The 27,856-nt window shown below is 43.4% G+C and overlaps 2 protein-coding genes across 5 annotated transcripts; one reads left to right on the forward strand and one right to left on the reverse strand.

Annotated features, from left to right (window-relative positions):
- Positions 1-336: 336 nt before the first annotated feature.
- Positions 337-27,687, reverse strand: EEF1AKMT1 (EEF1A lysine methyltransferase 1). 4 transcript variants are annotated; one of them, XR_010026735.1, is made up of 10 exons: positions 27,252-27,457; positions 23,574-23,723; positions 22,600-22,682; positions 21,666-21,946; positions 20,247-20,537; positions 12,429-12,558; positions 11,754-11,864; positions 9,036-9,129; positions 5,293-5,509; positions 337-1,427 (listed from the first exon to the last, which is right to left on the reverse strand). XR_010026735.1 is itself a non-coding variant. In XM_063149018.1 (6 exons), exons 3-6 carry the CDS (start codon positions 23,718-23,720, stop codon positions 20,410-20,412), a joined length of 639 nt encoding a protein of 212 aa, XP_063005088.1. In that variant the 5' UTR covers positions 23,721-23,723; positions 24,567-24,632; positions 27,252-27,457; the 3' UTR covers positions 13,756-20,409. The 4 variants fall into 4 exon arrangements, 3 of the variants coding, with proteins under 3 accessions (XP_063005088.1, XP_063005087.1, XP_063005086.1); XM_063149018.1 differs by lacking the exons at positions 337-1,427; positions 5,293-5,509; positions 9,036-9,129; positions 11,754-11,864; positions 12,429-12,558 and adding an exon at positions 24,567-24,632 and having other exon boundaries at positions 13,756-20,537; XM_063149017.1 differs by lacking the exons at positions 337-1,427; positions 5,293-5,509; positions 9,036-9,129; ... (1 more) ...; positions 12,429-12,558; positions 27,252-27,457 and adding an exon at positions 27,653-27,687 and having other exon boundaries at positions 13,756-20,537.
- On the forward strand, positions 6,086-16,175 carry IL17D (interleukin 17D). Its single transcript, XM_063149019.1, has 3 exons — positions 6,086-6,100; positions 6,193-6,500; positions 14,231-16,175. Exons 1-3 carry the CDS (start codon positions 6,086-6,088, stop codon positions 14,544-14,546), a joined length of 639 nt encoding a protein of 212 aa, XP_063005089.1. The 3' UTR covers positions 14,547-16,175.
- Positions 27,688-27,856: the final 169 nt, after the last annotated feature.

The raw sequence follows: 27,856 nt of genomic DNA on the forward strand, positions 1-27,856 counted from the left end.
TCATGACCTGTTCCATGGCCTCTCCCGCTACTCAGGGAGAGTTGTTGTTCCCCTGCTGCACTGTGGGGTCCCTCCCATGGGAGACAGTTCTCCATGAACTTGTCCAATGTGAGTCCATCTCACAAGCAACAGTTCCCCTCAAACTGCTGCAGGGTGGGTCATTTCCCCAGGGTGCAGCCCTTTCCAGGCCAGGCTGCTCCAGCATGGGCTCCTCTCCCCAGGGGCCTCCCACGGGGCCACAGCCTCCTCTCAGGCATCACCTGCTCCAGCATGGGCTCCTCCAGGGGCTCCAGGTGGATCTCTGCATCCCTGGGGATCTCCATGGGCTTCGGGCAGCTGCCTTACCACACTCTGCACCAAGGGCTGCAGGGGAATCTCAGCTCCAGTGCCTGGAGCCCCTCCTGCCCCTCCTTCTGCCCTGGTGTCTGCAGGGCTGCTGCTCTCACGTGTTCTCACCCTGCTCTTCTCTGGCTGCAAGTACATCTGCGCAGTAAATTTTTACAGAATTCTTCTTAAATACGTTATCTGAGAGGCATTACCACCATTTCTAATAGGTCCAGCCTTAATCAGCAGCACATCTATTTTGGAGCCAGCTGGCATTGGTCCCACTGGACATTGGGGAAACTTCTGGCAGCTTCTCACAAAAGCCACCCCTGTAGCTCCCTACTAGCAAAGTTTGGCCATGCAAACCCAATACAGCATCTAATAAAAAATTGCAATCACATAGGCATGTCCAAGATAAAGTGGCATGAAGTACCAATACCTTGGCATACAGTTCACAGCTTAAGTCTGTCGAAACACTCCTGCCAATATCAGAGAGATTTTGATCAGCAGCAGTTTCTTGATTCAGTTTTCCCAGACGCGTAACTATACATTGGGTAAAATTCTGTGGATAACAAACAATTGCACTTTTGTTCCAGCCCTGCACAAACTCACAGGCAGTTCTGGAACATGTTGTTTCCTATGTACAGACTCCAAGGGACTTCTGGAACATGCTGTTTCCTATAGCATGAGGATCTGATTATATAATGCTTTGGGTTATGATGAATTTGCATGTTATTTTGCAAGCACAGTTGAGCTTGTTCTGAACTGACAGAAAGCCATGTGATCCAGCTCCAACACTGGGATAATGAGTCCTGCTGACAGTCAAAATGATGTAGCCCAGGTTCATCCACTTCAAAGCTGTGTTCACTGTGGCTGCATCTCTACTAGACCATTGCCAGGGCAAGCCCAGAGCAGAGGAGAGGATGTGTACCCAGCTGTTCTGCAAGACCAGTAGCACAGCAGTGCACAGTAGCACAGTTTTGGACCATGACAATTCATCTCCCAGACAATTGCCTTGCATGATCCAAAGGTAAGCCTGGGCCAGGAGCCATTCTTTGGAAGCAGTCTCAGTGCATCATCCTTCTTCTTTGGTGTAAGATGTTCTGTATGGGGGAACACAAGACTCAAGGACTGGACTCAAGGCCAAAGGGTGATCCCTGATGGAGATGAATACGACTGGGAGCTGCTGAGAAAGAAGCTGCATGCACATCTCCAAAGTGCTGGGTCACCATGTTGGAACACCTCAGGCTGTCCCACAGGTGAGCACACCTGCGTGATTCAGGCAGCTCAGCTCTCTGAGGAAATGTGGAGTGCTCTTTTCAAATAGTACCTGGGTTATATGGGATTATGTGCTGTGTTGATGTGATGTCCCTGACCCTGTCCTTGGCTGGCATTTAGCTCAGATGCAGTGAGTTGTGTCCCCTGCTGCCGTGTAGGATGCCTTTGGTCCTGAGATAGGTCTTGGAAACCACAGGAGTTGAAACCTGAATGAGCTAAATAGTTGTATTTTCATCCATGAAACTCAAGCAGAAACTTTTCTTCAGGCTTGGTTGCACAAAACAGACCACATCTCCAGAAGCCACACACTGCAGGTACGTGCTTCCAGCAGCATTTAAACCCCATTTTGTGTTTATCTTTGTGGAATTAGTCAATTAATAATTTAAGATTTCCTGCCATTATATTAATTTATTATTTGTTGTTAGAAGAACAGCAACATTAAACCTAGGAAAATGCTGAGCCCCTTGAGAAACTGACTCATGAAGTATTTTAGCTTCTATTGTCATAAAAAGATCTATTATACAATATTAAACAATCCTCAGTTGACCTCTTAGACTTGAGGTCTTCCTCAGGGTAGGAACTTTACATACCAAGTTACCTTTCTCTTTACATGTATGAAAAACATCTCTTTGTGCAGTAGCCAAATAGAAATAGCTACTTGAGTACTATTTTATTTATTTCTGAACAAGCCTAGCTCTACAGCATCAAAAGATTCTTAATCACATATTTTATGCTTTTCTCCAAACATCCTTTGTCAGATTACATGACTTATTACTTCTAAACCAAAACTACTCCAGAGTAAAATAGGAATTGAAATGTGTACAAAGGTACAGTTCATAGAATCATAGAATGGCTTGGGTTGGAAGAGACCCTAAAGATCAAACAGTTCCACCTCCCCTGCTGTGGGCAGGGACACCTTCCACTAGACCAGGTTGCTTCAAGCCCCATCCAAACTGGCCTTGAACACTTCTAGGGATGGAGCATCCAAAATTGCCAAGAAATAGTTTTATGATAAAATTTCACGATAAAGGGCTGTTTCTCTTGGTTCCTTTGCAAGAGCAGTATGAGATTGTAAGAAATTACTCTCATTTGCTAAGTTTTGATTATTCTTGATGTCAAGGACACAGATGACCAACTTTATGGTAAAAAGGCTTTTTTAAACCTGTTTGCTCCTCGGTTTCCCCCTTGGCAAAATGAAGACTTTGGAAGATTCTGCACATCTCAAGAATTCACTTTTGCAAAGTTAAATTGCCTAACAACTGTAAAATGTGCTGAGATGCTGCTGCAGAAGATGCCATGCCAAGGACACTGCAAAGTGGTATTACAGCTGTGAGGAAGATGAATGGGACCAGAAGAGTTTGGGTGGCAGGTTCTCTGCAAACAGAATGTGAGGCAGAAGGACGTCTTCAGGGAGTAATTAAATTCTCTCTCTGCAAATTTTTATCTGCTGGGATGTCAGCTGAATGCTTGTTCCACCCAACAACTTGAGTTGTTCAACTTGAAGGTCTGTGTGATGATTTTTTTAAACCTTTTTCACATCATTATTTCAGATTGAGATAGGATCTCATTAATGCTGTAGCAGGATGGGAATGAGCAGTTGGAATATGCCAGTGTTGGGCAATTCTGCCATTTTTGTGGCAAGCATATTACTGTGGTATCATTGATAATGTTTGTCACAATAGTGTGATTTATTTATGTGTGAACCATAGTATCTGAAACTGGCTGTTGTGTGCCAGAGCAGCCATGGAAGACAACAACCCCAACCACAAAATGTCCTGACAACACTGCTCCTTGGGGATTAATGTGTCTGGGGACAGCTACATTCTGACATTTACTGTCAGGTTTTCCCCATCATTCCAATGGTTCTGAAACAATTTTCCAAATTATCATAATGGTCTGGTGATAACACATTAGAGAAGGATTTTTTTCTCCTGCTATGACACATTTTTCTCCAGCTGTTGGTAACAATGTAAGGTTGAAGACAACCTGGTGTGTCCTTCATTAAACACGTTTCAGCATTTAACATGGCATGAAATGCTCTCTGGTGGAATCAGGTGCAGAAAATGTTTCTTCTTATTTATATGAACTCACTAAAAATGTCTGTCTTATTCTTGCTGAGCTTAGTTTTCTTTGGAACATCCTGGCTTTCTCATAGCAGGAATTCGTGGAACTGAACTTATTATCTGACACTGATCACTGTGGTGATAAACTCAGGAGAGAGGTAGATACCAGTCCCAAATATAAATATTGAATGACAGTCTCCAGAAAAAACATTTAGAATATTATGTAAAAGTGAAAGACATAGTTTTGAATCCATTGATTGAAATAACCTGTATTATATCAAATTCGGGATGGATTTCATATTACTAAATATTTTTTCAATATTTCATTTGTATAGATATTTTAATTCCCCCTCAAATTATAAGAAAATTGTAAATTAATACCAATGACAAAGATACTGGTTAGTAATTTCTTAAAGTCGTGGAAGAACCTAAGTTGCCAAAGTGTATCAGGGAATATTTTTTGACTGAAATGTCTCTAGGGTAGACCACGCTACAAGAACTGGCATAGCATTCTGAGTTCCTCTGTAATGGAATATCATTTACTGACATACTGTGGTTCTTATTATTTGAATCAATGTGATTTTTCAAAAGATACAATGCAACTATCATACAGAATTAGGATATTGCCTAGATAAGACACATAGCCTTAAATTCAATGGCAATTAAATGCCTGTGCCATTGTTTTGTTTTCATCTGCTCAGATTTTTTGAGGCAGGTCTCTCCCAGAAATGTTGATGCATATAAAGGAAGTAAATAAAACCCACATTTTGCAAAGCCAAGTGTGACATCCTCATGCTACTCAGAAATCTGAAATTTCTGAAGATGCTGATTGATCTCAGGAAGAGTAATATAAAAAGACCTGTGATGATAAATATTTGCCATGTTGCCACACACACCACTCAAAAGTGGTGAAGTGACAAAAGGCCAGGTGCATTGTCAGGGGTTAGACTGGACTGGGCTAAATCGACACACACCTTGCCCCAGTCTTTCACCTCAGGATATGACTGCAAGGGAGAGTTTGGAATTCAGTTTAAAACTGTCCTTCCTCAGAGCTGAAAGAGCTGAAATCTGATTCAAATCCCACACTGTTAAAGGTCAAGATACTGCTAATAAGTGATACTGATCTGTGATTCATATGGCACCAAAATCACTAAAAATCATAGTTAGATTTAACTGTATGACTTTTCAGAAACCACAAAATCAAGTCACTTCATTACATTTATGAATGCCAGACCATTTTGTTTCAAATCCAGCCTGTTTGGTGAAGTTGATGTCTTGTATTTTTGTGGTACCAAGTTGGGGTTTCTCAGTCTTTGTATGATTTATGATCCCATTTTCCCTTATTCCTAACCAGTATTTTCATATTTAACTGTCCTTATCCTAATGCCTCAATAGATGTGCAGGGCTTAATCAGAGGACACAAAATATTTGATTCAAGTGATGAATTCTGTTTCTGAAAGTCTGTTTTTAATGCACACCACTTCAGTGGACCACATCTTTTATGAACCAGAATACTATTTATATCCTTATTTTTGTGTGCTGTGAGACCCACAGAGACCATGATTATATTGCAACGTGTTTTTAAAAGTACAGAATAGGTGGAGAGTCCATTGGAGGTGAGACTCACCTCAACCTCCTTTAGGTAGGTACGATGCAAATTTCTCTTCTTCTGAAGGGGCTTCTCTTGCAGCCAGCAGAGTGCCCCTGCCCTGGGTGTCTGCCCCAGGCCACCTCGGCAGGAGGAACGGGAGGATCAGCCCCAGCCTTCATGCTGGACATCAACACCTCTGTGTCTGCTGGAGAAACGCCACAGCTGGGATGGAGAAAGGTGCCGAAGGCGCTACCTGGAATTGGGCAAGTCAGAAATCCCATACACTACGAGGGACAGTGCCAACTGCCCTAAAGTGACTGGGAGAGTCCGGGCTAGAGCAGTCCCTTCCCCGGCTGTAAATCCCCGCATTTTTTCACATCAACCTTGATACTTTGGCTCCGACTGGGCTAAATCCCCCTGGCTCTGCCTCAGTCTCGAGCCCTGGCCCAGAGAGTGCCACCGGCACTGGGGACATCGCGGCTCCTGCCCGGTGCGGTGGGAGGGAGAGCGGGGCTCCCGGCGGCAGCTTCGGTGGCTCGGCGGGGTGGCGGCGGCGGGGCCGGGGCCCGAATCCGTCCGTGCCCGCCCGTGCCCGCGGGGTGTCCCCGGGGCCGCGCTGGGATGCGGGACGGGCCCGCGCCCGGCGCCGAGCGCTCGCCGCCGCCGTGAGCGCCGCGGAACATGTTCCTGGCAGGCGAGGCCAGGGGAGATGCAGTGAGGCGCGGGGCACTTTTCCAACAGCTCCTCCGCCGGGAGAGCCAGTGGCACGGCGCGGCGCCGCAGCCCGCCGCTCTCCCCGGCTCCCTGGAGGAGAGGCAGCCCGGGCGCTATGCAGCGAGGCAGGGTAAGGGGCTGCGGGCCGGGGGCTGCGGGCGGTGGCGGGCGGGCGCGGTGTCCCCGCTGTCCCCATCCCCGCTGACGGCGGCGTCCTTGCAGGTGCGGGCGCCGGCGGCGCTGCTGGCGCTGCTCTGCGCGGCGCTGCTCCCGCTCCGCCCGGAGGCCGCCAGGGCGCCCAAGCAGCGGCCGGCGCGGACGCGGAGCTGCGGCGAGCGGCCCGAGGAGCTGCTGGAGCAGCTGTACGGGCGGCTGGCGGCGGGCATGCTCAGCGCCTTCCACCACACCCTGCAGCCCGAGCCGCCCGGCCGCCAGCACAACGCCAGCTGCCCCGCCGGGGCACGGCCGCCCGCCGACAAGAGAGTCCGGCTCCCCGTGAACCTGCGCAGCGCATCGCCCTGGGCATACAGGTGACTCCGGGGGAAGGCAGGGGCGGCCGCCTGGGGGCCCGGGGGCTGAAGGGAGCCGGGGCGGGGTCCCCGTGCGGCACCGGGAGCTCCGGGCTCCGCCGGCTTTGCCGGGGCGGCTCGGGAGGAGAGGGGCGGCCGCGGCACCGGGCAGCAGCCGGGAAAGGCGCTGAAACACACGTCGAAGTAGGCGATAGAAGGTAATTATGTAAAAACAGCTTGTGTGAGGGCACAAGCTATGTCTAATGGGCAAAAAAAAAAAAAAAAAATTAATGAGGTGGAGCAAGCCGTGAGATGGAAATCACACTCACATCCACACCCACCCGGGAGCAATGACCACCCTCAAAAAGTCACTTGGGCAAATTGTCACATGTGACAATCAATCAGTGGACCCTCAGCAAAGGACCACCACCACCAAAGAAACACCTCTTGACTATGCAGCAACCACAAAGGGGCTCAAATGCTTGCCCAAAAATGTGACTCCAGACACTCAGCTGTTTCTAAAATACTTCAAGATACAGTCTGTGTTCCAGTCACCCACCAACAGAGCCATATCCTCACCTACCAAACAGTCCCAAGGGCTCCATGTCCCCTTTGCTGTAGGACCATAGGCAAGGTTTGAGTACAGCAGTATTCTGCACCTGTGTTTTCAACCGGTGCTTTGCAAACCTGCTTCCTCTGAGGTGGAAACAGGGACTGGCAGACTATTTTTAGGGGGCATAAAAACAACTAAGTAAAGTTAATTTGTTGTGAGGCTGGTTAATACACAAAACAAGGGCCTGCACTTCTATTGGAAGCTCTGGAAAAGCTTGGAAACCACTGATCTAGTACACTAAACCCAGTGTGTGATCACATTCTCATAAGACTATGAAGTCTTCTGGTGGTTTGAATAAGACTGAGTTCTGTTTACAGCTTTCTGTAAAGGACTGCAGACAACAGGAAGCTAAAACGTGCAAATTTAAAAGGAACTGACTTTCTTACTACTTTTTATACATTATCCCTGGTATACACTTGGATGCAGTTCCTGTGTATTCAGCAAACAGTTATCTCCTTGTTGGGCTCTCCAATAAATATTTATTTTATGGCATGGGTTTTGCTCGCTTTTAGTGTAAGAAGTAATCCTACTGAGAGAAAGATGGTTTATTTGCTCAGTAAGCCTTTCATAAGCAAAGTATTTTTAGCAATACATTTTCTCTAAGAAAACTGAGGATTTTTAAGCTACCTAAGAGTGCACAAAGTGAGCAAAACACCTATCATTGGGCTCAGGTATTTTTTACAGTGGTTTTGCAAAATACTAGTGCTATCAGAAAAATCTTCCTCTGGTTTGAAAACAGTGCCTTTGTCCTTATGTCTCGTTGGGCAGGTATTTATTTTCAGTTGGAGCTCTGTATAGGCTTACTTTTTAACAGAGAAGCAGCTGCTTTTTGGGGCTTGGCTTACAAAAGTAAATCCACTGTACTTTTCATCCAAGCGTTTTCAGACAGACCACTAACCATTCACATACAAGTAACTTGATGACATCTCCAAGCTAGGAATTTTAAAAGATAGCGGGGAAGAAGTATTACACCATTAAAAGCAAAATCTAAAATCCTATTCAGAGGGAAAAATGTTTTCTCTAGGGTAAAGAAGCTGAGCACTCTGTCTAGTTAACAGATCTCATTTACAGCTTTATTTTTGTGACTGCATTTTTACTGTATCATTGGCATGCAATGAGACAGCAACAGATACCTCAGGATGTTAATTAAAGTGTAATATATAAGACTGCTAAAGTGCATTAGCTATTGCCACCTGCTATCTCATAGATTTTGAAGCTAGATATGAATATTTGTTTTGTTTTGTGGTCTTCAGCTGGATACCCTGTAAGCTCCTTAATCCTATTAGAGTTACTCCATATATTTGAGAGGGACACACAGCTCTCCATTAAAGACTGCAAGTAATGTCCCATTTGGCTTTGTCAATGGTTAACCAATTTCATTTATACAATCCCATCAATTTCTTCTCCATGGCTGGAGTGTTAATCTGAAGAGCTGCACACAGCTCTCTTCCTTACAGCACTTTCTCGACAAGCTTACTTGCATTTAATTCTTTTCCCTCATAAATTGCTCCCCTTCACAGATTCATTGCTGTCTCCCGAACTGCCTTCTGAATCACCAAAGTTGTTCTAGTGGTGAATGCTCATAAATAAATCCACTGTAGGCAGACCCCTCTTGTATGCCCTGATGGGAAACTGCTCAAAGGCTGAATTTGACTACTTGAAATTTGCATCAAGGTGCCTGTCCCATTCCAGTGTCTCACACACATCCTGCTCTTTTCTGCACCTAAAGACTTACAGTGCAGTTCATTCCTGCTCTGTGCATAAAGGCTTTTTTTTCTTTTTGACATGCATTTTAATGCCTGAGATACCTCATGCTGTTTCTCTGTCTTCACTGGCGTTGCAGCATTTTCCATTGTTACCATCTGCAGATTTCATTAACATACTGTTTATACTGCCTATTCCAGGTCATTAATAATAAAGATATTAAGTCTGGCTCTACTTACCTTCCCCTGAATATCTCCCCAGGCACCTGCTCCCAGCTGTTTAACGCTGCTGCTTGTAATTCTTCTGTTCACATGACTGTTCAGTCCAAGTCAACTGGAATTTTTTCATATCAGCATTTATGAGAAAGAATCAAATATATTACTTAGAGAACTGTGTATAATGTTGACTCTACTGCATCATCTGTATCCCAAGCCTGTCATTCTGTTTAAGTGTGGAAGAATTAGCTTTGACTGGGTCAAAGCTCAGATAATCCTTGTGTGGCTTCTTTGCTTATCTTTGCTCTGTGCTTACTGTTTATTTTCCATTACTTGGTCTTTTAATTTGGTTACACAAAAATCAACACTTACATCACTTTTGGCTTGCTGCAAACCGGAGATGCAGGAGTTGTGCATGGATTGCACCTCAGATCCATCTGGTCCTGGCCCTGATGCTAGCAGGGTATAACAACAGATAGTATTTAAGGCAAAAGTTATGGAGAAAATACTTGTTCAAGTGTCTGATACTGAAATTCCATCCTGGTGGCCACAGGAGATCAGTATATAACTCAGGCACAGAGTTGAATCACGTGAATCACTCTTTGCTCTGCAGAGCCATAAAGAGACAGCAGAGTTCCCTGAAGTCAGTTGAGCACGCTGGATTTGCTCAGCAGTTCAGGAAGCTGGGCTACAAATTACCCAGCTTTTTTAAAAAACAGAGCTACAGCAGGAGTTCTGCCCTGAAATCATCCTTCCATGAAATCATCTGGCTGACTGTGTGCCAGCTTGTGACATCTATCCAGGGGTTGCTTGTCCATTTAGCAGTATTACATGGACAGTCAATGAAATCCAGGGAGCCTGCTTGTACAAGGAGGTCCTGGCATGGGCCACTTGGCTACTGCTATGGGTCAGAGCTGCTTGACAACAATTAATGGAATGGGTGGGCCTGCAGACCCTGCTGACAGCACGGGATGCTGCCCTTGTTCACATTTACAGAAGCCACAATCATGGTGAATCATTAGCAGGACAAGCACAGCTCCACAAATGCACAGAAAAGTTGTTCATGGACAAGAGCCATTACAAAAAGGATTAATTTTAAATGTCTGCCAAAACTTTTGTGGGGGTCTGATCATAAAGCTCAGAGCAAACCTTGAAAAATCTGATCCTGCTGAAGTCAGCAGCACTTTTACAGGTAGTGCTAATTTGTGATTCCATTCATGGTGCTGCAGAGCACAGATGATATTCATTAACCAGCTGTATATATAAGCTCTATTTTTATTTTCTGATGTCTTAAGGCTACAATAACAATCATAACTAATTTGCAAACACACTTCTATGTGAGTTTAGCAAAATTTCTTTATGTGTATTCAAGAAGTCATCCATGTTTCTGAATTTCCAAATTCTGTGGCTTTTGTTTCTGCCTTTGGGGCCTATTCCTGCATCTACTAATGGTTAATTTACAAAGATTTAACTTTTATTGTCAGTGTTGCTCTGATGATGTTAGCCAAGTTAGCCAGTCCCTCTCCAAAACATTACCCAGCTTGTTTTTTTCTGTTTTGCAAAAATCAGTTTCAGTTTATAAGCGTCCTTGGTTTAGTGCTCATTTACATAAATTCTTAATACAAGTAATACAGGCAAGTCATTTTTCACTGGTAAAAGCCAAGCTTGTCTGCAGTGTGTTTGAACAAAGTCATACAGGAGGGCTTCCCTTCAAATAATACTCTAGTCATTTTCTAGAAGCTTACCCAAGGCATTTTCCAGGATTTAACATTACCATGTGGCACGGTGTGCCTGTCCCAAAGATGCAGCCAAGGGAAAGAATACAAGGGGATGCAGAGCTGCCATTCTTTTTGAGTTGAGCACATTTGTACAACTCTTCAGAAAATCAGTTAGCATTGGGCTATTTCTACAGTAGTAATACATATGTTGCTTCCTGTATATAAAATAAAGCATTACATGAACAAAAGAACACCTGCTATAGGGAAATAAATGTCTTGGCAAGGGGGGAAAAAAGCTGTTAGCTCTTAATCCTCTAAGTATTTCAGAGTGTGAAGGAAGGGGATGATGATCTGCTTATTGGACTTTTGATAACATCCAGCTGTTAGCCCAGTGCTAGCAGTGATTTTCTGAAGAGTCGGCTCCTTGCCCCAGCACAGCATCTCACCCTGTGGAATCAGAAGCTTGGAAATGACGAAGTGACAATATTATTAAAAATACTACATATAAAAGTAGCAGTACAGGAGAAGGCAGATTAAGTCTCTGCAAGAGTTTTACTTCTGACAGCAAGTTTTCTCTTGAGTTTCCAGGCTTAGTACATAAATGGCAGGAAGTTTGTTTTTCACTGGGAGCTCTCAAAGCGCTCGTAGGGTCAGAAGGAAAAGCAGCCGAGTCACACTTCATTAGCAGCTCCAGCTCAGCACAAACCTGCTGCTTGTTCCAGCAGATGGAACAGAGCAGCCCAGCACAGCTCACTGCTCCTGTCACTTGGGAGCCAGCAATGCTGGCGGGGCAGACTCAGCCTTTCAGTGGTGACCTGAGTTCACAGGACACGGGCAATCCTCATCAAAGTGTCTGGGCTGGCTGGTTTGCAGCAGTGCCACAGCAAGTGACACAAGGCTGCAGGGGACTCTTCAGTACCAGGGGAAAGCTGCACTTCTCTGGTTCCCCACCACTCTTCCCAGCTCCATTCATCTCTTGGATGTAAAGAAAGACATAGCAGGAATTTGGAGCATGCATTTTTACCTGGTTAATTAATCCAATAGAAAATGTTTACCCTCTTCCAGGAGATGTTAAAACATGATTTGAGGTGGTTGGTGTTTCTTTGTGGCTCTGACCCAAGCAGGTCTGGGTTGCCTGGAAAGACAGAAATGAGGTTTTATTTATACGGCTTTTCTGAACAGGTTTGAGCTGAAGATGCAGAACCTTGTACATGGCTCCAAATTTTAGTGACATTTGAGTTCAGGTATTAATTTCAGGAGGCATTACTTACAGGCTTCAGCCTTGAAGTTCTGGTCTGGATGCAAAACCACATCTATATTTTGAATTCATCACTAAGTTTGGATTTTCTCTGATTTGTTCCAGTCCTCACATGATGTATTAACATTGAGCTTAGTAATGTAAGAGATTTTTTCCCTTGGAAAGTAGAAAACCATGCCACAGCCACACCATCTTTCAAAAAACCCACCCCATTAATACGTGATTTTTTCCACGTGGGAATCTGGAGGAGAAAGGTGGTTGTAGGCCATGATTCCAGTGACAGTGTTCTCCTGCTGTCAGTGAAACCTCTTGTGTTTGCATGCAGAAGCATGGTCATGCTTTCAGAAACATCATAAACCAGGTGCTAGAGATAATACAGTAGAGGAAATACCAATAACTTGACACATGGTGTGTTTAACAATCCACCACTGAAATACTCACACTTGAGTTTGAAATGGGAATGTATCACAGTAGAAATGCCTGTGTTCCCCTGCTCCCCTTCTTCCCTTCTGCTGGCTACCAGACGTTTTATTTCACACTGGTGTGAGATCCTGTAACATGAAGGTATTTCCTGGGGAAAATAAGCAAGTATAAATGGGAAAGAGAAGCACTGCAAAAAATATCTGCAACATCATAAATGTCATAGGTGTCTGGCTATTAGGGAACTGGTCAGATTTTTTTTTTTTTTTTTTTGGTGACAAAAACAAATTCTTAAAATTGTGTGTGTATGTATATAAATTTAAAAAATCTATTTTCCTTGATGACAGGATAGTCAAGTTTGTGTCTGGCAAAAGCTGTGATTCCAGATTTCCTTTAACAGATAAACTGGCAATACTCCTGAAAAGGGCAGCTCCCTCTGTCCCTGCCTAAGCTGCCTGATCACTCTGGCTTGTTGGTGAGAGCTCTGTGTACATTTGTGGCAAGACAGCTGACAGACCAAACCCCAGGTTCTGATGGAGTTACTCCTCAGCTGAATGAGTTCCTTGATCAATCCTGTGACCAGAAAAACACCAGTGTGAACCCAGGGGTGGGTGTGAGAGGGAGAGCCAGGCTGCCTGTTCTCACCAGGACAGATTTTGTTGGCTAGCAATGACTGCTGTCACAGCCTGAGGCAGACCTAGGGTTCTGCCTCTTCCAAACCTGAAACCTCTTCTCATCTCAGAGACAGCCTGAAGAGATAAAAGGTGAACACTTTGATACCTGAGGAAGTGCTGCCAACCCTGGGAAACACAATTTAGAAATTGCTTTAAATCTATTAAGATTTAAGATCACTTTAAGATCCATTAAGAGATACCAGCTGGAGGACTGCAGCTCTGGGATCACACACAAGAAGGACGTGGACCTGTTAGAATGAGTCCAGAGAAGGCCATGAAAACACTCCAAGAGATGGAGAACCTCTCCTATAAAGACAGGCTGAATCTTCCAGTATCTAAAAGAGCCCTACAAGAGAGCTGGAGAAGGACTCTTCACAAGGGCATGGAGTGACAGGACAAGGAATAATGGCGTTAAATTGGAAGACAGCAGGTTTAGATCAGATACTGGGAAGAATTAAGAAGTGAGGGTGGTGAGACACTGCCCAGAGAAACTGTGGGTGCCTCATCCCAGGAAGTTGCAGTTTATCTCAGTGTGGGCATGAAAATGTTGCTCTTCTGTGGTTAGAGGAAGATACAGTAGGCATGAACTAGAAAAGCAATACAGACTTCTGCTTTCAAGGGGAATGCACATTTATGACCCCAAATATACTAGGGAGAAAAATCTATTGCAGAAATAATAGTACAATTCAATTTTATTTAAATTACTAAATTTTAAAACATCATGTCATGGCTTTAACAATAATAATGTTAACAAGGATTTGTACCAGTTTTTGAAGAACTCAAGGCAGATAAAAAGTTTAGAAATGCCCAAGTGTCCTTTTTAATGCTCTGTTTACCCATTTGGTCCAAAATGCAAAACTCATTCTGTTTAAACCCTTGAATCTCACAATTCAGAAAGCCAGACACTTCCATGTGCACCGTAGGACCTAATCAGTTCTGTAACCTGTTCATGATTTTTTCTTTACATACACCTTACAAATTAGAAGCCAGACAGCAATAGCTACAGCTATTTTTCCGGGCGAAGACAAAAACCCCATGATATAATCATTATAATGCTATAATAATTATAATAATATGTAAGACGATATAATTCCAGATGAATATATATGTTGTAGAGGCACTAATGAATCTTTACTTGCCTCCCCCTAGGATCTCCTATGACCCCACGAGATACCCCAAGTACATTCCCGAAGCCTACTGCCTGTGCAAAGGCTGCCTGATGGGGCTCTTTGGCGAGGAGAGCCTGCAGTTCCGCAGCACGCCCGTGTTCATGCCCACCGTCATCCTGCGCCGCACGCCCGCCTGCGCCGGCGGCCGCTACGTCTACACCGAGGATTACATCACCATCCCCGTGGGCTGCACCTGCGTCCCCGAGCAGGAAAAGGAGGCAGAGAGCCTCAATTCCAGCATCGATAAGCAAGCAGTGAAGTTGCTGGTGGGCCAGAACAAGCCCTCATCGGAATGAAGAATGGATTAAAAGTCATGTTTCAGTACTGGCCTCACATCATCACCTCATCACCTCAGGAAACTGCACCGCAGCAGCAAACACACTCACTCACCCTCTTTTCTGCTTAGTTATTTCAGATATAGGATGGAAAGTCCAGTCACTCCGATCATTAGAGATGGCAATTAATTCTATTTCTTTAGCTCATGTAATCTTGTTTAGTTCATTATTTCAAACTCCAAAGTAGCTTTTCTTTTCCCTTAGAGAAGAACAGAATTTTATCTTTGCTTATTCACAGCAAATGTTAGAAGATGATGTAACTGTAAGACATGGTGGCTATTACTATAGCAGGCTACTGGTTGTAGATATTTTTGAGGAATCCCTTATATTCTTTTAAGTACACTTGTATAAAAATCACACAGCTGCCCTACATGTGACAAATCAGCAGTTAAAAGGATAATTTCTCCAGCTGGGAGAGCCTCCCTTTATACTGCATAAGCTCCAAGCTTTGCCTCTGAGCTGTTACCTCTTTGGCTAATTTATACACTACAGCAAGGAAACCTTTGCTGAGTTGGAGTCATTCATGAAGCAATATTCTATGTGCTTGCTATTTTTAAACTTGCCAAATTGCTAAGGGTACAAAGGTGTTGAGAAAAAACATGCTAGAATATTGTAAAAATGCAGCAGACTTTTTTTATGTGGACTATGTCTAATTACAAAGAAAATATCAATTAGGAAAAACACAGTTTGTGTCCCAAGGATCCATCACTGACTGCTTAACTTCCTTGTGATAAAACTGTGTTCCATGCAGCTGAAAGGCCAAAACCTTTCTCATTTTAGGAGAGGAGATTCCCCATTAAAAAGTAAGTACCAAGGATCAGCTTCGCCTCAGGTGTGCTGCAGGTGAGTAAGCAGGCTAGGTCCTAACTTCCAGATCCTACAAGAGGTCATTGAGTCCCAGCCAACCCAAAGTTGTTAAATCCAACTGATTTTTACAATTACTGTTACTCATGTCTCCTTATGCTACATGTAACAGATGATCACCACCTGCAAAAGCTGACCAGGCAGCCTTCCATCTGTGCAGCCTACTGCTGATGGAACTTGGTGGCAGGCTCTCACCAGAAACCCTGCATACACAAAAACTTGCATTTCCAGAACAAGAGACTGAAGTTGACTCAGCCTAATGAATGAGAATCGGGAATGACCAGGCATGCCTTGCACAAATGTAATTCCTCAGAGGGCCACACTCACCAAAACAGATAAACCTCTGAATGCACAGCAGAGAATCTCTTTTACAGATGATCATGACTGCAATGTCTTTACAGAATGAACATCATATGCAGCAATGTGTCTGCTACATCATGAATCTTGAAATTTGCCTTAATTCATAGCAGAAAAAGCCCCTACACTACATAAACACACTCTTCTTTGGAGTGGATGAAGAATGGAAAGACTATGAGCTAATCACAACCAACAAGTTGAAGACAGAATGAAAGTCATAGGATAACTCCATCATTATTGATTATGCTCTCTCTGACTCAGTCTAGAGATATAACAATATTTTTATAGCGCAACCGGTGAAACCTCTTACAAAGCCTAAAATAACTTTAAGAACTCCAGAAACAAATAAAGATTCCCATCACAATGCCAGATTGAAGGTTGTAGCTGTGTTTTTTGTGCAGATGCTTTTCCTCAATTTTCCTCGTCTTTAGATCTGTGTTTCCTCCAATTGTGATGCTTCTATCTCAAGGGGATTCTCAAAGGGATTCTGAGTTCAGAGATGCTCATAAAATGTTTATACTACTCAGAGAACAGCTAATTGCCTGGCTGCTGCCAGTAATTATAGGTAGCTAGTTACCTTTTCCCCAGAGAATGAAAATACTTGCAGCAGTTACAACCTCTTTTTCTTCCTTCTAATGTGGAGGAACTTCTCACCCTCTGAGCAGAGGGAAATGGTAATCAGAGGGGCTCAAAAGGGAGGCTGACCCACAAAACTGTAGAAACACTACTCTAGGTGATGTCTCAGTAGCCTGAACCCTTCCAGCTTCACCATTAGATTGTGAGGTTTTCTCCATATGTACACTTAAGGCAGCGTGAAGTTGAACCTTCAGACTCTACAGCATAAAAGCAAAGACTTCACCCTAAGAGACAATAAAATGACCCCAAACAACAGCAAAATGTCCAACCATGCAGCACTTAATATTTAGTAGATACCCAGAGGGGCTACCCGCTAAGTCTGGCCAAACACTGCCTTCCAGCAGAACTCATTGTCTGCACTTTTGTTATACAAATTTGTCTGCAACAAATTAGTTATTAGAGAACATGAAAAACCTCCATGGATCAATGGAGGGCTTGTGGTGGTGACCTCCTTCTCATCACACTGCAGCAAGAGCAGCAAGCTTCCATGGTTCAGGCATCTTTATGCTATTCTGTTCAGAAGCACATTTTCCCTTCTTAATCCTCCTTTTCCTCTGTGACAGACTTTTTAGCTGAGCCAATTTGCTTCCTGATTCAGCTTTCCAGTTAGGTGTTTCTTAAAAGCTGTTTATGTTTCAGCACGAGCAACTGTTTGATATTTTGTTAGTGAGCAACTGTTTGTTAATACTTAACATCAAGAGCTATTAGCTACACAAACACTTACTGGCCTTCAAAATATCCTTCCACATATCCTTTCTCTCCACATTACTCATGTGGGAAAGGTTGAGTGTTAAATGTAGTTTGCATTTGTTTGGAATTGGTTTTTTTTTACAAGGTAATCACATCATGGATTTATATCAGTTTCATTTCAAATGTGGTGTGACATTTTCCAGCTTCCAGCCCTCTGGTTACAGCTGCCACAGCCTTGCCTTTAATTTGCGTGGGGGAGGGAATGTTCATTGGAGTTGCTTCAAGGCTTCACAAACTGTTGACAGAAGGAAGACATGAAATGCCTCACTGAACCAACTCCAGGCCCAATAAATGCAAACAATTCAAAGCTAGAACTATCTGGCAGCTGCAGCTGATTTGAGAAATTTTTTTGTTGTGCCAGGAAAATCTCTTCCTTCAACAAGGTTGTCCCTGGAATACATTAGGAGCCACAAAACACAGAACAATATCCTTGGTAATGAGATTATTTTCTTGTCTGTAGTATCGCTTAAGGTAGTTTGGAAAATTCCTATCATTCAGGAAGGCTGAGGAAAGCCTGAGATGCTAGTTTGGGTTTACTTGCCAGTCATCACCTGAAGGTGTCTGTCTGAATGGGTGAAGATCTACAGCTACACATAAACATGGAATTGCGTGGGGGAACATGAACATGAAAGCAGCAGGAGGAAAAGGGAAAAAGGCTGTGATGTGCTCAGAAAGTATAAACACCCATTAATCCAGCTGGCATGAGGGAACAGCCATAACTGCCTGGGCTAGGGTAGTTAAAGAGGCTGTAGCACATAAGGCTGTAGCACAGTCATAAATGCCACTGGAAAAGCAGCACGGTGCTGACACTTCACCACAGTCTGTTCCAACAGGAAATCCATCCATGAGACACCCCCAGTAGTCAGTCACTACTTGACACTGACATTTTTAATCACAATCCTGTTACAGAAGAAAAGAGGGTTTTGCTGTCATGTACTATTTTTAAAAGTTACCATACTGGCACAAAACACAAATTCACTATGGATTTTTGTGGCTTGTACCCTTCTCAGAAACAGCTACTTCCTTGGAATCAGGTAAGACAAAAATAGTTTACCTCCCATCACTGATGAAGGCTGTACATGCCACTAGTCAAGCTCTGCCTGGGCAGCTGCCTGCAGTCCCCAGGCTTTTAAGAGGGAGGCTGGTGGACAACGGGCTGCTCTGTTGAGTGCATCTGCACAGATTTCCACGCACCCTCAGTTCCGTAACTGTGCATCTTCACAGTGCCCCTTTTCAAGCAGTCTGACCTACATGTGAGAAGCAGCAGTGATTTTCTTGGAAGTGAACTTCTTGGTACAACTGAGCGGTGCACTTTTATCTTTTTAAGAAATATCTCTGATGAAGTTAGTGAAGCTGACTTTTAACTCTGCTACGGAGAGCCCAATAATACACATTTACCAAAAAGAAGCAAATAAAACAGCAAAATAGGTGAGGCTTCGATTTGAACAGCACATTCTAATTTAGGGTAACAGCAGGGGAACAATATCATTCCTTCTGGAAATCATACCTGTCCCACTTGAAGCCTCTGTGCAGTTAAAAACAAAGTTTCATGAGTTACTTCATTATCTCCACCTGCTGGGTGTGCAAGACACTGAGGTAATGAACCAGTTTAAAGTACAGGTTAGTGCCAAGAGCTACGCAGTTACCATTCTGGTTTGCTTTATTTTCAAACTGGCCACATGAAAGTGATGATGTAGCCTTCCAGAAAACAACTAAACCCAGGTGTATTTCACCTGTGGACAGTCATTTTCAGGGGAATTCTGGCTCAGCAGCAAGGATGGCATCTGCTTTGAAAGGCAAGCCTGTATGGGCCCTGGCTCACACAGCAGAAAGGAGAGGCCGGTGCCTGTTCTCCCTGCGAGCATTTCCCTCCTGCACTTCCCCTGTTTTAACAACACCTGTGACCAGCCTGACAGAATCCAAGGTGTGTCCAAGAGGGAGAAAAATGTTACCATGGAGCCCAGGAACACTGCATGCAGGGAACAAGCAGCAGGTATAAAATGTGAGGAGGGAAAAGCCTTAGGAAGCAAACAGATCTCTTGGAAAATGGGGAGGAGAGCTAGAGTGGATTGGGTGGGTGTTTATGAACCACTTTTGTGTTCAGCTCAGACAACACCATTCTCTGAACACTGAGAGAGGATTAGAATCCATCTACATTATTCTTGCTCAGCTGTTTACTCCACCAGATGGGAAATTCTGCATCCAAACAGCAGAAACATGGGTATTATCACTGCCTTATAAAAAGTCTCATCTCACAAGCTTAATTAGGCTTATTCCCACCTTATTCTGTTAACTTTTATATGGTATGACATACAAAGACAAGTGCTTGTGTTTGGTAGAGTGTTTTTAGAGATTATAAAAGTGTTGAGTGCTTTGAAATTTATGAACTAATCTCCACCCAAAAATACTTCAGTACTGTAGTCAAAAGGCTAGTCAAAAGTGGCTTCAAAATTCCCAGTTATCAAAAATCTCTACTTATGCAAAGCAAAGCCTTTCCAATGTATTACCTATTTTGACTGAAATATAGACCAAACCTTGAATATAAAATCTAACATTTTTCCATTTGAAACAGTGGGAGCTTATCAATATATTATTCCACAGTGGCCTTGTAAGATTCAATGATTTTTAGGATGCTTCTATTCTACTGCTCTGCTGCTGTCTGTGGAACAGGAGAAAAAGATAAAATCAGGCAACTGGGAAAAAAAATTGTGCCCATTCTTGTAACTTGACATACCTGTAGATCCTCTTTAGTTTGATACTGAAATTATTAAAAAGCAGGCATTATATTTAATCAGAGCCATTGTGATTCAAGATTTAAGGGACATGTGTGGGTCACATTACTACAGAAGTATCACACTCTTTGGCAATGACAATTCTGATGCCTGCAAGGCAAACACCTATGTGTTGTTATAAGCTAAATTCACTTCAAAGAGGTCACTGACGTGTCCTCATATAGTAAAAGCTACCAGTTAGAATTAAAGTCTAACAAAGAAGCTCCCATTATCCAGCACCTGCATTTACCTAATACAAAACACAGTAACTGCAAATGCTTACTCATTTAAAAGAGAGAGGCTATCATACTGTGTTGATTCCAGCTGTGCCAGAGAACAGTACTCAGAGCTGACTATGTCAGCCCTCAGAAATGTGGCATAACTGACAGCAAACAGAAAGAAGCTTGACTGAAAAAGCTGTAGATTTGTAGATGATCTTAGGAGAATTAGTCCAGTCCAGAAGCATAGTTCACATAGCATCGAAATTCATTGGCTAAATTTCGCGAGTGTTTTGGAATAAACTTGCACATCTTCACACCCAGATGCTTTGCTGCCTGTTCCTCCATGACTGCACCTGCAGCAAAAATAAAGAAAAAACAGTAACAGAATGTTTGAACTTTTTTAATAGCTCCTCCCAAATGCATACTTAGAGAGCCTGGTGTATTTTAAGGAAGGCAGGCTTAAAGCAACTACACTCTCATCCTTCCTTAACAACAGAATCTGTTGGGAAACTTAAAGTAAATCTAGAAGAATGGAAGACATCCCAAAGAAATGAATGTCCAAGAAATTTAACAAAAATAAGTAGAAGGTATCAGTGCCATTTTTACAGAAACCAAACTTGAACTCAGTCTTCTTGCTACATTCCAAGGAAGTTAAATGGTAGGGAGCCGTGGGAAATGCAAACAGATTACATCTACTCTTTCACTTATATAAACCATGAAGTGATATTTGCAGCTACACACTGAGAAATCACTGCTTTGAGCAGTAAACTGAAGGACCACCTATCCATTCTCGGGAAAAACGTCAAGGAGCAGGCTTTCCATGGCCACATTATTTTAATTTCCTTTATTTTGCCTGCTTGGTTGCCTTCCCTCAAATTGTACATACAGAGGAGTTTTGACCTTTGCTTTTTGGAAAGGTTTCCTGGATGTCTACAGATAACAATACAGTAATAACAAAACAGTTTAAGAAAAGCCATGACTTGGGCAGACACAGATCACTTCTCAAACAGCAAGTGCACCTTCCTAAAGGAGGACCCACAAGTACAGATATCTAGCTATCTGGTCTCTGCCTTTATCACTGCTTTTTAATTCCTCCTGCTGCATTTCAGTGCCTAAGACATAAACAGTAAGTTGCACCTATGTTTGCCATTCCCACACTTCAATCACTGCAACTATAGAGAGTGGCCCTTCTACAAGAAAAATTATATTTCTGGAATTTTCCTGGATGATCTTATAATTCTTCAAAAATTTAGTAAAATTCATAATGCCACAGGAAAAAAGTACTGACTTGAACTATTGAAACCCACTTCTGTTTAAAATAAAGGTTGAACTCAAGTACTCAAATAAAAGGCTTAGGACACATATTCCTCCTTAAATTGATGATAATTCAGCATTATTGAGTTACATTTGTCTGATGTAAGTTTGTGATTAGAAAGATAGAAAAAAGCTACTTAAAGGGACCTAATATTTTTTAGTTATACCTGTGCAAAGCAGAATCTTTCCTTTTGTCAGGTATTTGATGGTCTCTGTAGTCTTTTGAAGACATTCCTCAGACAGATAGGGTGGATCTGCTATTACGATGTCAAAACTGTGTGGCAGGAGATTTTCAGGTAAGTCCAAAGGGTGGTTGTAATCATAGAAGATAAACTCTTCTCCATACACAGAAAACCTTCTGTCATACTCCAGTATACACACAGAAAAATCCTCACCATCCTGTTCTTTCAGTTTCTGGTACACACTCGGTGCACTAACACATGCTATCCTGAAAAAACACACAATAACTTAAAATTGAAATTTTAAAAGGCAAACAACAGCAACAAAACTCTACAGTCTTCTCAGCAGTCTTCAGAGAGGCTTTGGGAAAACATTTTAAATATTAGTCCCTAAAATATAAAGTATTGTTCCTCCATTCTAACAATTAATTATCATAGTAACAAAGTTCTAAGTATGAAAGTCATTACCTGTTCAACCCCATGCTACACAAAGATCTTAAGCTAAACTACAGAGAAAGTCTTGTTTCAAAAAAGCAAGGAAGTACACTCAAAAATGAAAAATTACTGTTTATAGAAGTAGGAAGAAAACCAAGTTTTTTCCATCTGTTCTACAGAAACATAATATAAAAACTAATTATAAGTCAACAGTGTGCTCTGAAGCACTTTGTATTTCTCAAAAAATTCCAAAGATTCATAGTAAACTTTCACAAGGCACAGCCTACAACATTCAATAAAATGACAAAGAGGAAGATCAGTATAAACTATTAACTAAGTAACATCAAAGCAGTTCTGCAGTATCTCAGTTGTACAAAACTGAAGTACAATGAGTAATGAATTAAACTGCATGCTCTTGTCAACATAGCAGAGACAAAATATTTGCAGAGAAGACATGTTAAATCTACAACACAATTATTAAACCTACCTGCCACCTTTTCCAGCTGCCAGAACTGCTTCCTTAGCCAGGCATGATGCAGTTTCATCACTGTACCAAAACTGGCTCAGTTGCTGAGAAAGATAATGCACAGTTACAAACAACATCAAATCTTCTGGCTGTGCTATGCAGAGTTATGTGTGGTGAGTCATAACTCAAGAAAACCACAATCCACAGCAACTTCTCAGTTCACAACCTGTAAAGCTGGAAAGGTGGCTGTTTTCCTGACAGCCTTCCTACTTCTGCAATCTAGTGATATGCAGCAGGTACCTTACACTCTCTGTTTCCAAAACATGAACTGCAGTATCAGGAAAACCAAGAAATCCAAACCACTGACTGGGTATTTCAAAGCCAATGTGCAGATGCACATTATTCATGTGCTCTGAAATTGAGTTCCTTCAGCAGACGAGGAAAAAGGCCCTTGAAAAGTGACAGTATGGGAAGAAAGAAAAGGATAAGAAAACTAAATCAGAACGATCAGAAAAAGGAAGACCAAAAAAGCCCAACCCAGAGACAGATCAGAAATCAGTCTGTCACAAATAAAAAGAAGTAACAAAACAGCCATCCATAAAAATAAAGAAATAAAACACACACACAAAAAAAAAAGTGAAAGAAAAGATCACTTGGTCTTGTTACACTACGTTTGTCTCAGACTCAGGGAAGAGTCTTTACTACTATCACATGCCAGGTTGGAGTTAAAATTTCCAGAAGGGACAGATGTTTCTGTTAGCAGCTTTATTCCCTCTCCATGTATTTTCAGTTTGTACCCCCAAAGCACATGTGGAGCAAACAACTACATCCAGATTTAATATTAAGCAAATCTCCCCACAGTGTTGCCATCCATGAATAGCAACATCTTGAGTGTTCCCCTCTTTAATTTCATTTCATTATCCAGCCACAAAAGAAACTCGGTCAGGGCTACTCCTCTCTCTGTGCTTCGCTCACTGAAATTTATAGTTTCTTACCCAGTCTTCTTCTATTGAGCCAATGGAATATTGATTAAACCCTTGGGAGGTCTTCATGCCCTCTCTCTGCTGCTGCTCCAAATAGAACTCCTGGAGGGCAGCCAATGTATGGGATGAAAGCTGGGGAATGTCATCATCATCGTCCATTTTCTTAGATGTCAACAAGAAAAAAGAAATTAATTGAATTAACCCATTTCAATTGTGAATGTTTTTACAAACAGCACAATCTTGTGAGGTTAAACAACTTCCAACAAGAATGCAGCTAACTAGGAAAACCTCCTAACAAAAGAAAACTTATTCCTTCTACTTAAGCGGTCTTAAATCAGTGAGAGGCCAATTGGAAATAACAAGTCTCCACAGAGAATTCAGGAAGAGCAGCAACACTGTTCCCTTTCTATACAACATGGATTTGGCTTATGTTCTTACAGGGAAGTTGACATTAGAGCTTTTGGTTTCCTGTGGATCTGGAAAATCCTATAGAAATTATTCCCTTCCTTCCTAGAAATAATGATAGCTATTGGTCATTCCTTCCCATGTTCAAAAGCCACATCATTTTTACTCCAAATGAAGTAAACTAGCATTCTAGCTCAGCATCACCTGGTTTTAACCTCCATGCCATAAAAAGATTCCTCTAAATGGAAAAAAAAAAAAAACCTACAAAGGGGAAAAAAAAAAAAAAAGGCAGCCAAGAAGCGCCAAGAAGACACACAAGGTATGTACCAATGGACAGGTACAGCCATTTCAGAAAGCTCCCGGAGCGGGTTCTGCCCGGCAGCATCCCCGAGCCCTCTGCCCCAGGCAGCACAGCCGCCTCTCCCCGGGAACGGCGCCACCGCGTGGAACGAACTGGGGAAAACGGAGAAAGACCTTATCTCAATAAACCACTTTCCCTGCATCCAGCCTAAGGATCGGCACGCGAGCCACGCCTTTAACAGAGCCCGGACACGCAGACAGGGATACGCCTGCATTATGCAGAAGTCACCGAGAACTCACCTGAACACTGAGTGAACATTTTGAGTCATTTCAAGGGGAGCTGCTCGCGGCTCTTCTCCTCATTCCCTGAATGACAAGCAGAGCTCCAGAACTGGCAGTCTCCTCCCCTTCCACCCTTCCTTCTGCTCTAACAGAGCTTTCAAGATGAAGTTTCCTCAAAACAGCTTCCTCCTGCTTGCTGGAAAAATGGTACCTTACCCTGGCACTGGGAGATAACTCTGCCATTCCTCTGACATAGTACCCACCTAAGGAAAGCCCTTATCTGCAAAACCTGCCTTTTCCAGAGAATCATTTATTGGCTTGCTGGATTCTCGGGCCAGGCTGGCCAAACGGGGAATTGCTCACAGCCCAAAGATCCACCTATGGCATCAGCCTAATGCAAGACAATTCCAGAGTCAAGCTACTTAGTAAAACCAATTTTTTTCCCCTAGTTCTTCATTGAACAAAACAGACTTAAGACTTTTAGACTGTAAGACTTAACAGGCTTTAAGACTATTTACATTATTAAATTGTGTATTATTTAAAGTATTTATTACAGAAATGACTGTATGTATGTCCAGACAGATAACACAGTTTCTGGCCACAATGCTCCAAAAATACACAACACTATGACCCATTTTAGGTCCTATACCACAATTTATTTTTGTTAGGACATCATAGAAATTTATAATCACTCCTTAACTCACAACAGTTTTTTAATTAACTGAATGATACATACAGTAATCTGGTCTGCTATTACCCCCTAAGCAAGAATACAACCATACTTTTACTCTAAGAAACTGAAACAGGTGGAAAGCTTCATTTTTTAAATCAAAAGTTGAAATTTTTTGATTTTCTGTTCAGTGAGCCCATACTGGCATTTGCAAAGCCTAAATTGATGCCCATGAAACCCTCACAGATGAAGTTACTGCTGAAGAATTTGCCATTGTTTCAGAACATAAAAAGGCATACTGCCATAGACATCTTTTATCTATTAATAATTTTAAGTTGATTTTTTTAAACTCCTCCTTTTGGTTTGTAAATTAAAAGCCTTAGGAACCAAGAAGTAATTAACCGTGAGGTGTTGCAAGGAGAGGTAACTCAGAACATATGGTAGAAATATTACATACAGCTATTATAAATGCCTCCAAAATTCAATATATTTTTCTGAATGTATATACTGACTCAAGTTATTAGCATGAAGACATTCTCATGCTTAAGAACTACATCAGAAAACCCTTAAAGTGAGTTTATGAGTACAAGACTTGGAAATTCCTTCAAGGGAGACAGTTCTACTGTTTGACATCCCTTCATTATCTCTTCCAATAAGTTCACTGCTCTCAAGTCCAGAAGCAACCCTGAAAGTCCCACGGGAGGATGGGAAGAAGCCCACAGTGCCTCTGGCACTTCGGGAATCTTTACACTCTTAATTCCCAAGGCCCCTGAGGCTCCAGCTGAGCAACCCCAGCTTGCCCCAGGCCCTGGCTCCCTCCACACGCAGACCACGCTCTGTCCTCACAGAGATGCTCTCTGGAAGCCACGCAGGGGGAAATTAGATATCCAACAACAGCTCAAGAACACTGCATAAGGTTTGGAAAATAAGACTCATGGTGAAGTTAAAGGTCACCTGAAGGAAAACACCAGAAAAGGAGGTAAGCTCCCTCAGATAGAGTGGAACAGGAACAGGCAGGGTAAAATGGGAAATTTGTGTTCATAGGGTAAAATGGCAAATGTGAATGCTACTGGTCCCTAAAGGGCCAGATCTACCCACAAAACAGGAAAAATGAGAGATGAATTACAGCCTGTGGCCTGCAGTGCAGCAGGTGGGATGAAGGGGGTGGAGGTCCCTGCAGCCTCCTTGGTCCCTTCCCCTGTGCACAGCTCAACCTCTCTCTTACCAGCTGATGCACTGTTCAGGCAAATGTCATCACTACAGAGTGAAAGCTCTCCAAAGAAAACAAAAATTAAATTAAGAGAGATAAGAGCAGCACAGGAGACTTCAAGGCCTTTTCCACACAAAAATGTTGTATGTATTTAACAATAATTTCTGGTGGTCATGTATGAAAGTCTATTTTTATACAGCCAAATTCTGAAACAGAGAAGAAAAATACTCAAAAGAAACAGTATGGAAAAATTATCAGTCTTTGGTCCTCAGTACATTAATTTTACCTGCAGTTATGACCACATGGAGAACAGGTGATAAGAAAACATTAGGAAAGACTGCTAAAAAGCTATGGAATAGAAATACATCTGGAAAGCCATGCTGTTCATCGCTGGGAAGGAGGAAGAAGAGGACAGTGTTAGTCCTTTAGATCTTTTACCAAGAATATAAAAAGCACATGTGCAACTTCAGAAAATATCTTATTCTAAGAGTAACCTTGATCAAAAGACAGAGAGCATGAAATGGAGTTAAATCTAGTTGTCTGTGTTTTTTCCAAGCTGCCCAAGTCAGTCTTTGAGACAAGCAGTTCATCATGCACGGTGTTTGCAGCACACACCGAGAAATGCTGGCCAGTGGTGTGCAACCCTAATGAAAATCACCTGGCAGGGGCTGCAACCACCTGCCTGGAGGTAGAGAAGTCCTTATCTGATAGACTGGAAAGCTACTAAATGTCTGGACGTGTGCCCTGACACCTCAAAAGCCGGGATTTCACAATGTGTCACTCACACAGAAACTTCATAGAAGAGAAGCTCTCAGAGGATTACTAAATACGCAGAAACTTCAACGGATTAACAAAGTCAGGAGGCCTGCTGGCTACTTCAAGGAAAAGGAAATTACGAGGTGTCCTACGGAGGACAGGCTCGGGATCACCGGTCTCTCCTACACGTGGCTGAGGGGACACGGACCGTTCCCGGAGAAGGCCCTTTCCTGCTGTCCCCTCCCCCGTGGATCGCTTCGAGGCCACTCTGCGGCCACACGGAATGCCCGTGGGAGGCAGGGGGTGACCCCAGCCATTCCCTGCGCGCCCCGGCCCCACCGCCCGCAGGGCGCAGCGGGGTCACGCGGTGACGCTGGGGCGGTGCCGCCCTCACGGCCGTCCCGGGCGGGCACGCGCGGGGACCCCGGGCAGCGCTCCCGCCCCGCGCGCGGCCCTCGCGCCACTCACCGCCCGCCGGCTCCCTCCGCGCGCGCGCAGCTCGCCCCAGGCCCCGCCCCCCGCGCCGCGCGCGTGCCTCTCCGGCCTGGGAGCGCGCGCCCCCTGCTGGCCGCGGAGGGCCTGGCGGAGCTCCCGGGCCCGCCCCCTCCGGCCCGGCCCCGAGCGCGCCGGGGAATGGCGGCTGTGCCGGGATAGGGGACGGGAGAGGCGCGG

Source organism: Melospiza melodia, chromosome 2 (assembly GCF_035770615.1).
Source record: "Melospiza melodia melodia isolate bMelMel2 chromosome 2, bMelMel2.pri, whole genome shotgun sequence".
Taxonomy (NCBI): Eukaryota; Metazoa; Chordata; class Aves; order Passeriformes; family Passerellidae; genus Melospiza; species Melospiza melodia.

Bases quoted from the DNA above. Each gene is read 5' to 3' on its own strand.
- IL17D (XM_063149019.1), top strand. The intron at 6,501-14,230 runs GTGACTCCGGGG...GCCTCCCCCTAG, and splicing joins GCATCGCCCTGGGCATACAG to GATCTCCTATGACCCCACGA.
- EEF1AKMT1 (XM_063149017.1), bottom strand. From the start codon at position 23,720: ATGGACGATGATGATGACATTCCCCAGCTTTCATCCCATACATTGGCT. The intron at 22,683-23,573 runs GTAAGAAACTAT...TATCTTTCTCAG, and splicing joins GCTCAATAGAAGAAGACTGG to CAACTGAGCCAGTTTTGGTA. The intron at 20,538-21,665 runs GTATAACTAAAA...TTTTTGCTGCAG, and splicing joins AAAGATTCTGCTTTGCACAG to GTGCAGTCATGGAGGAACAG.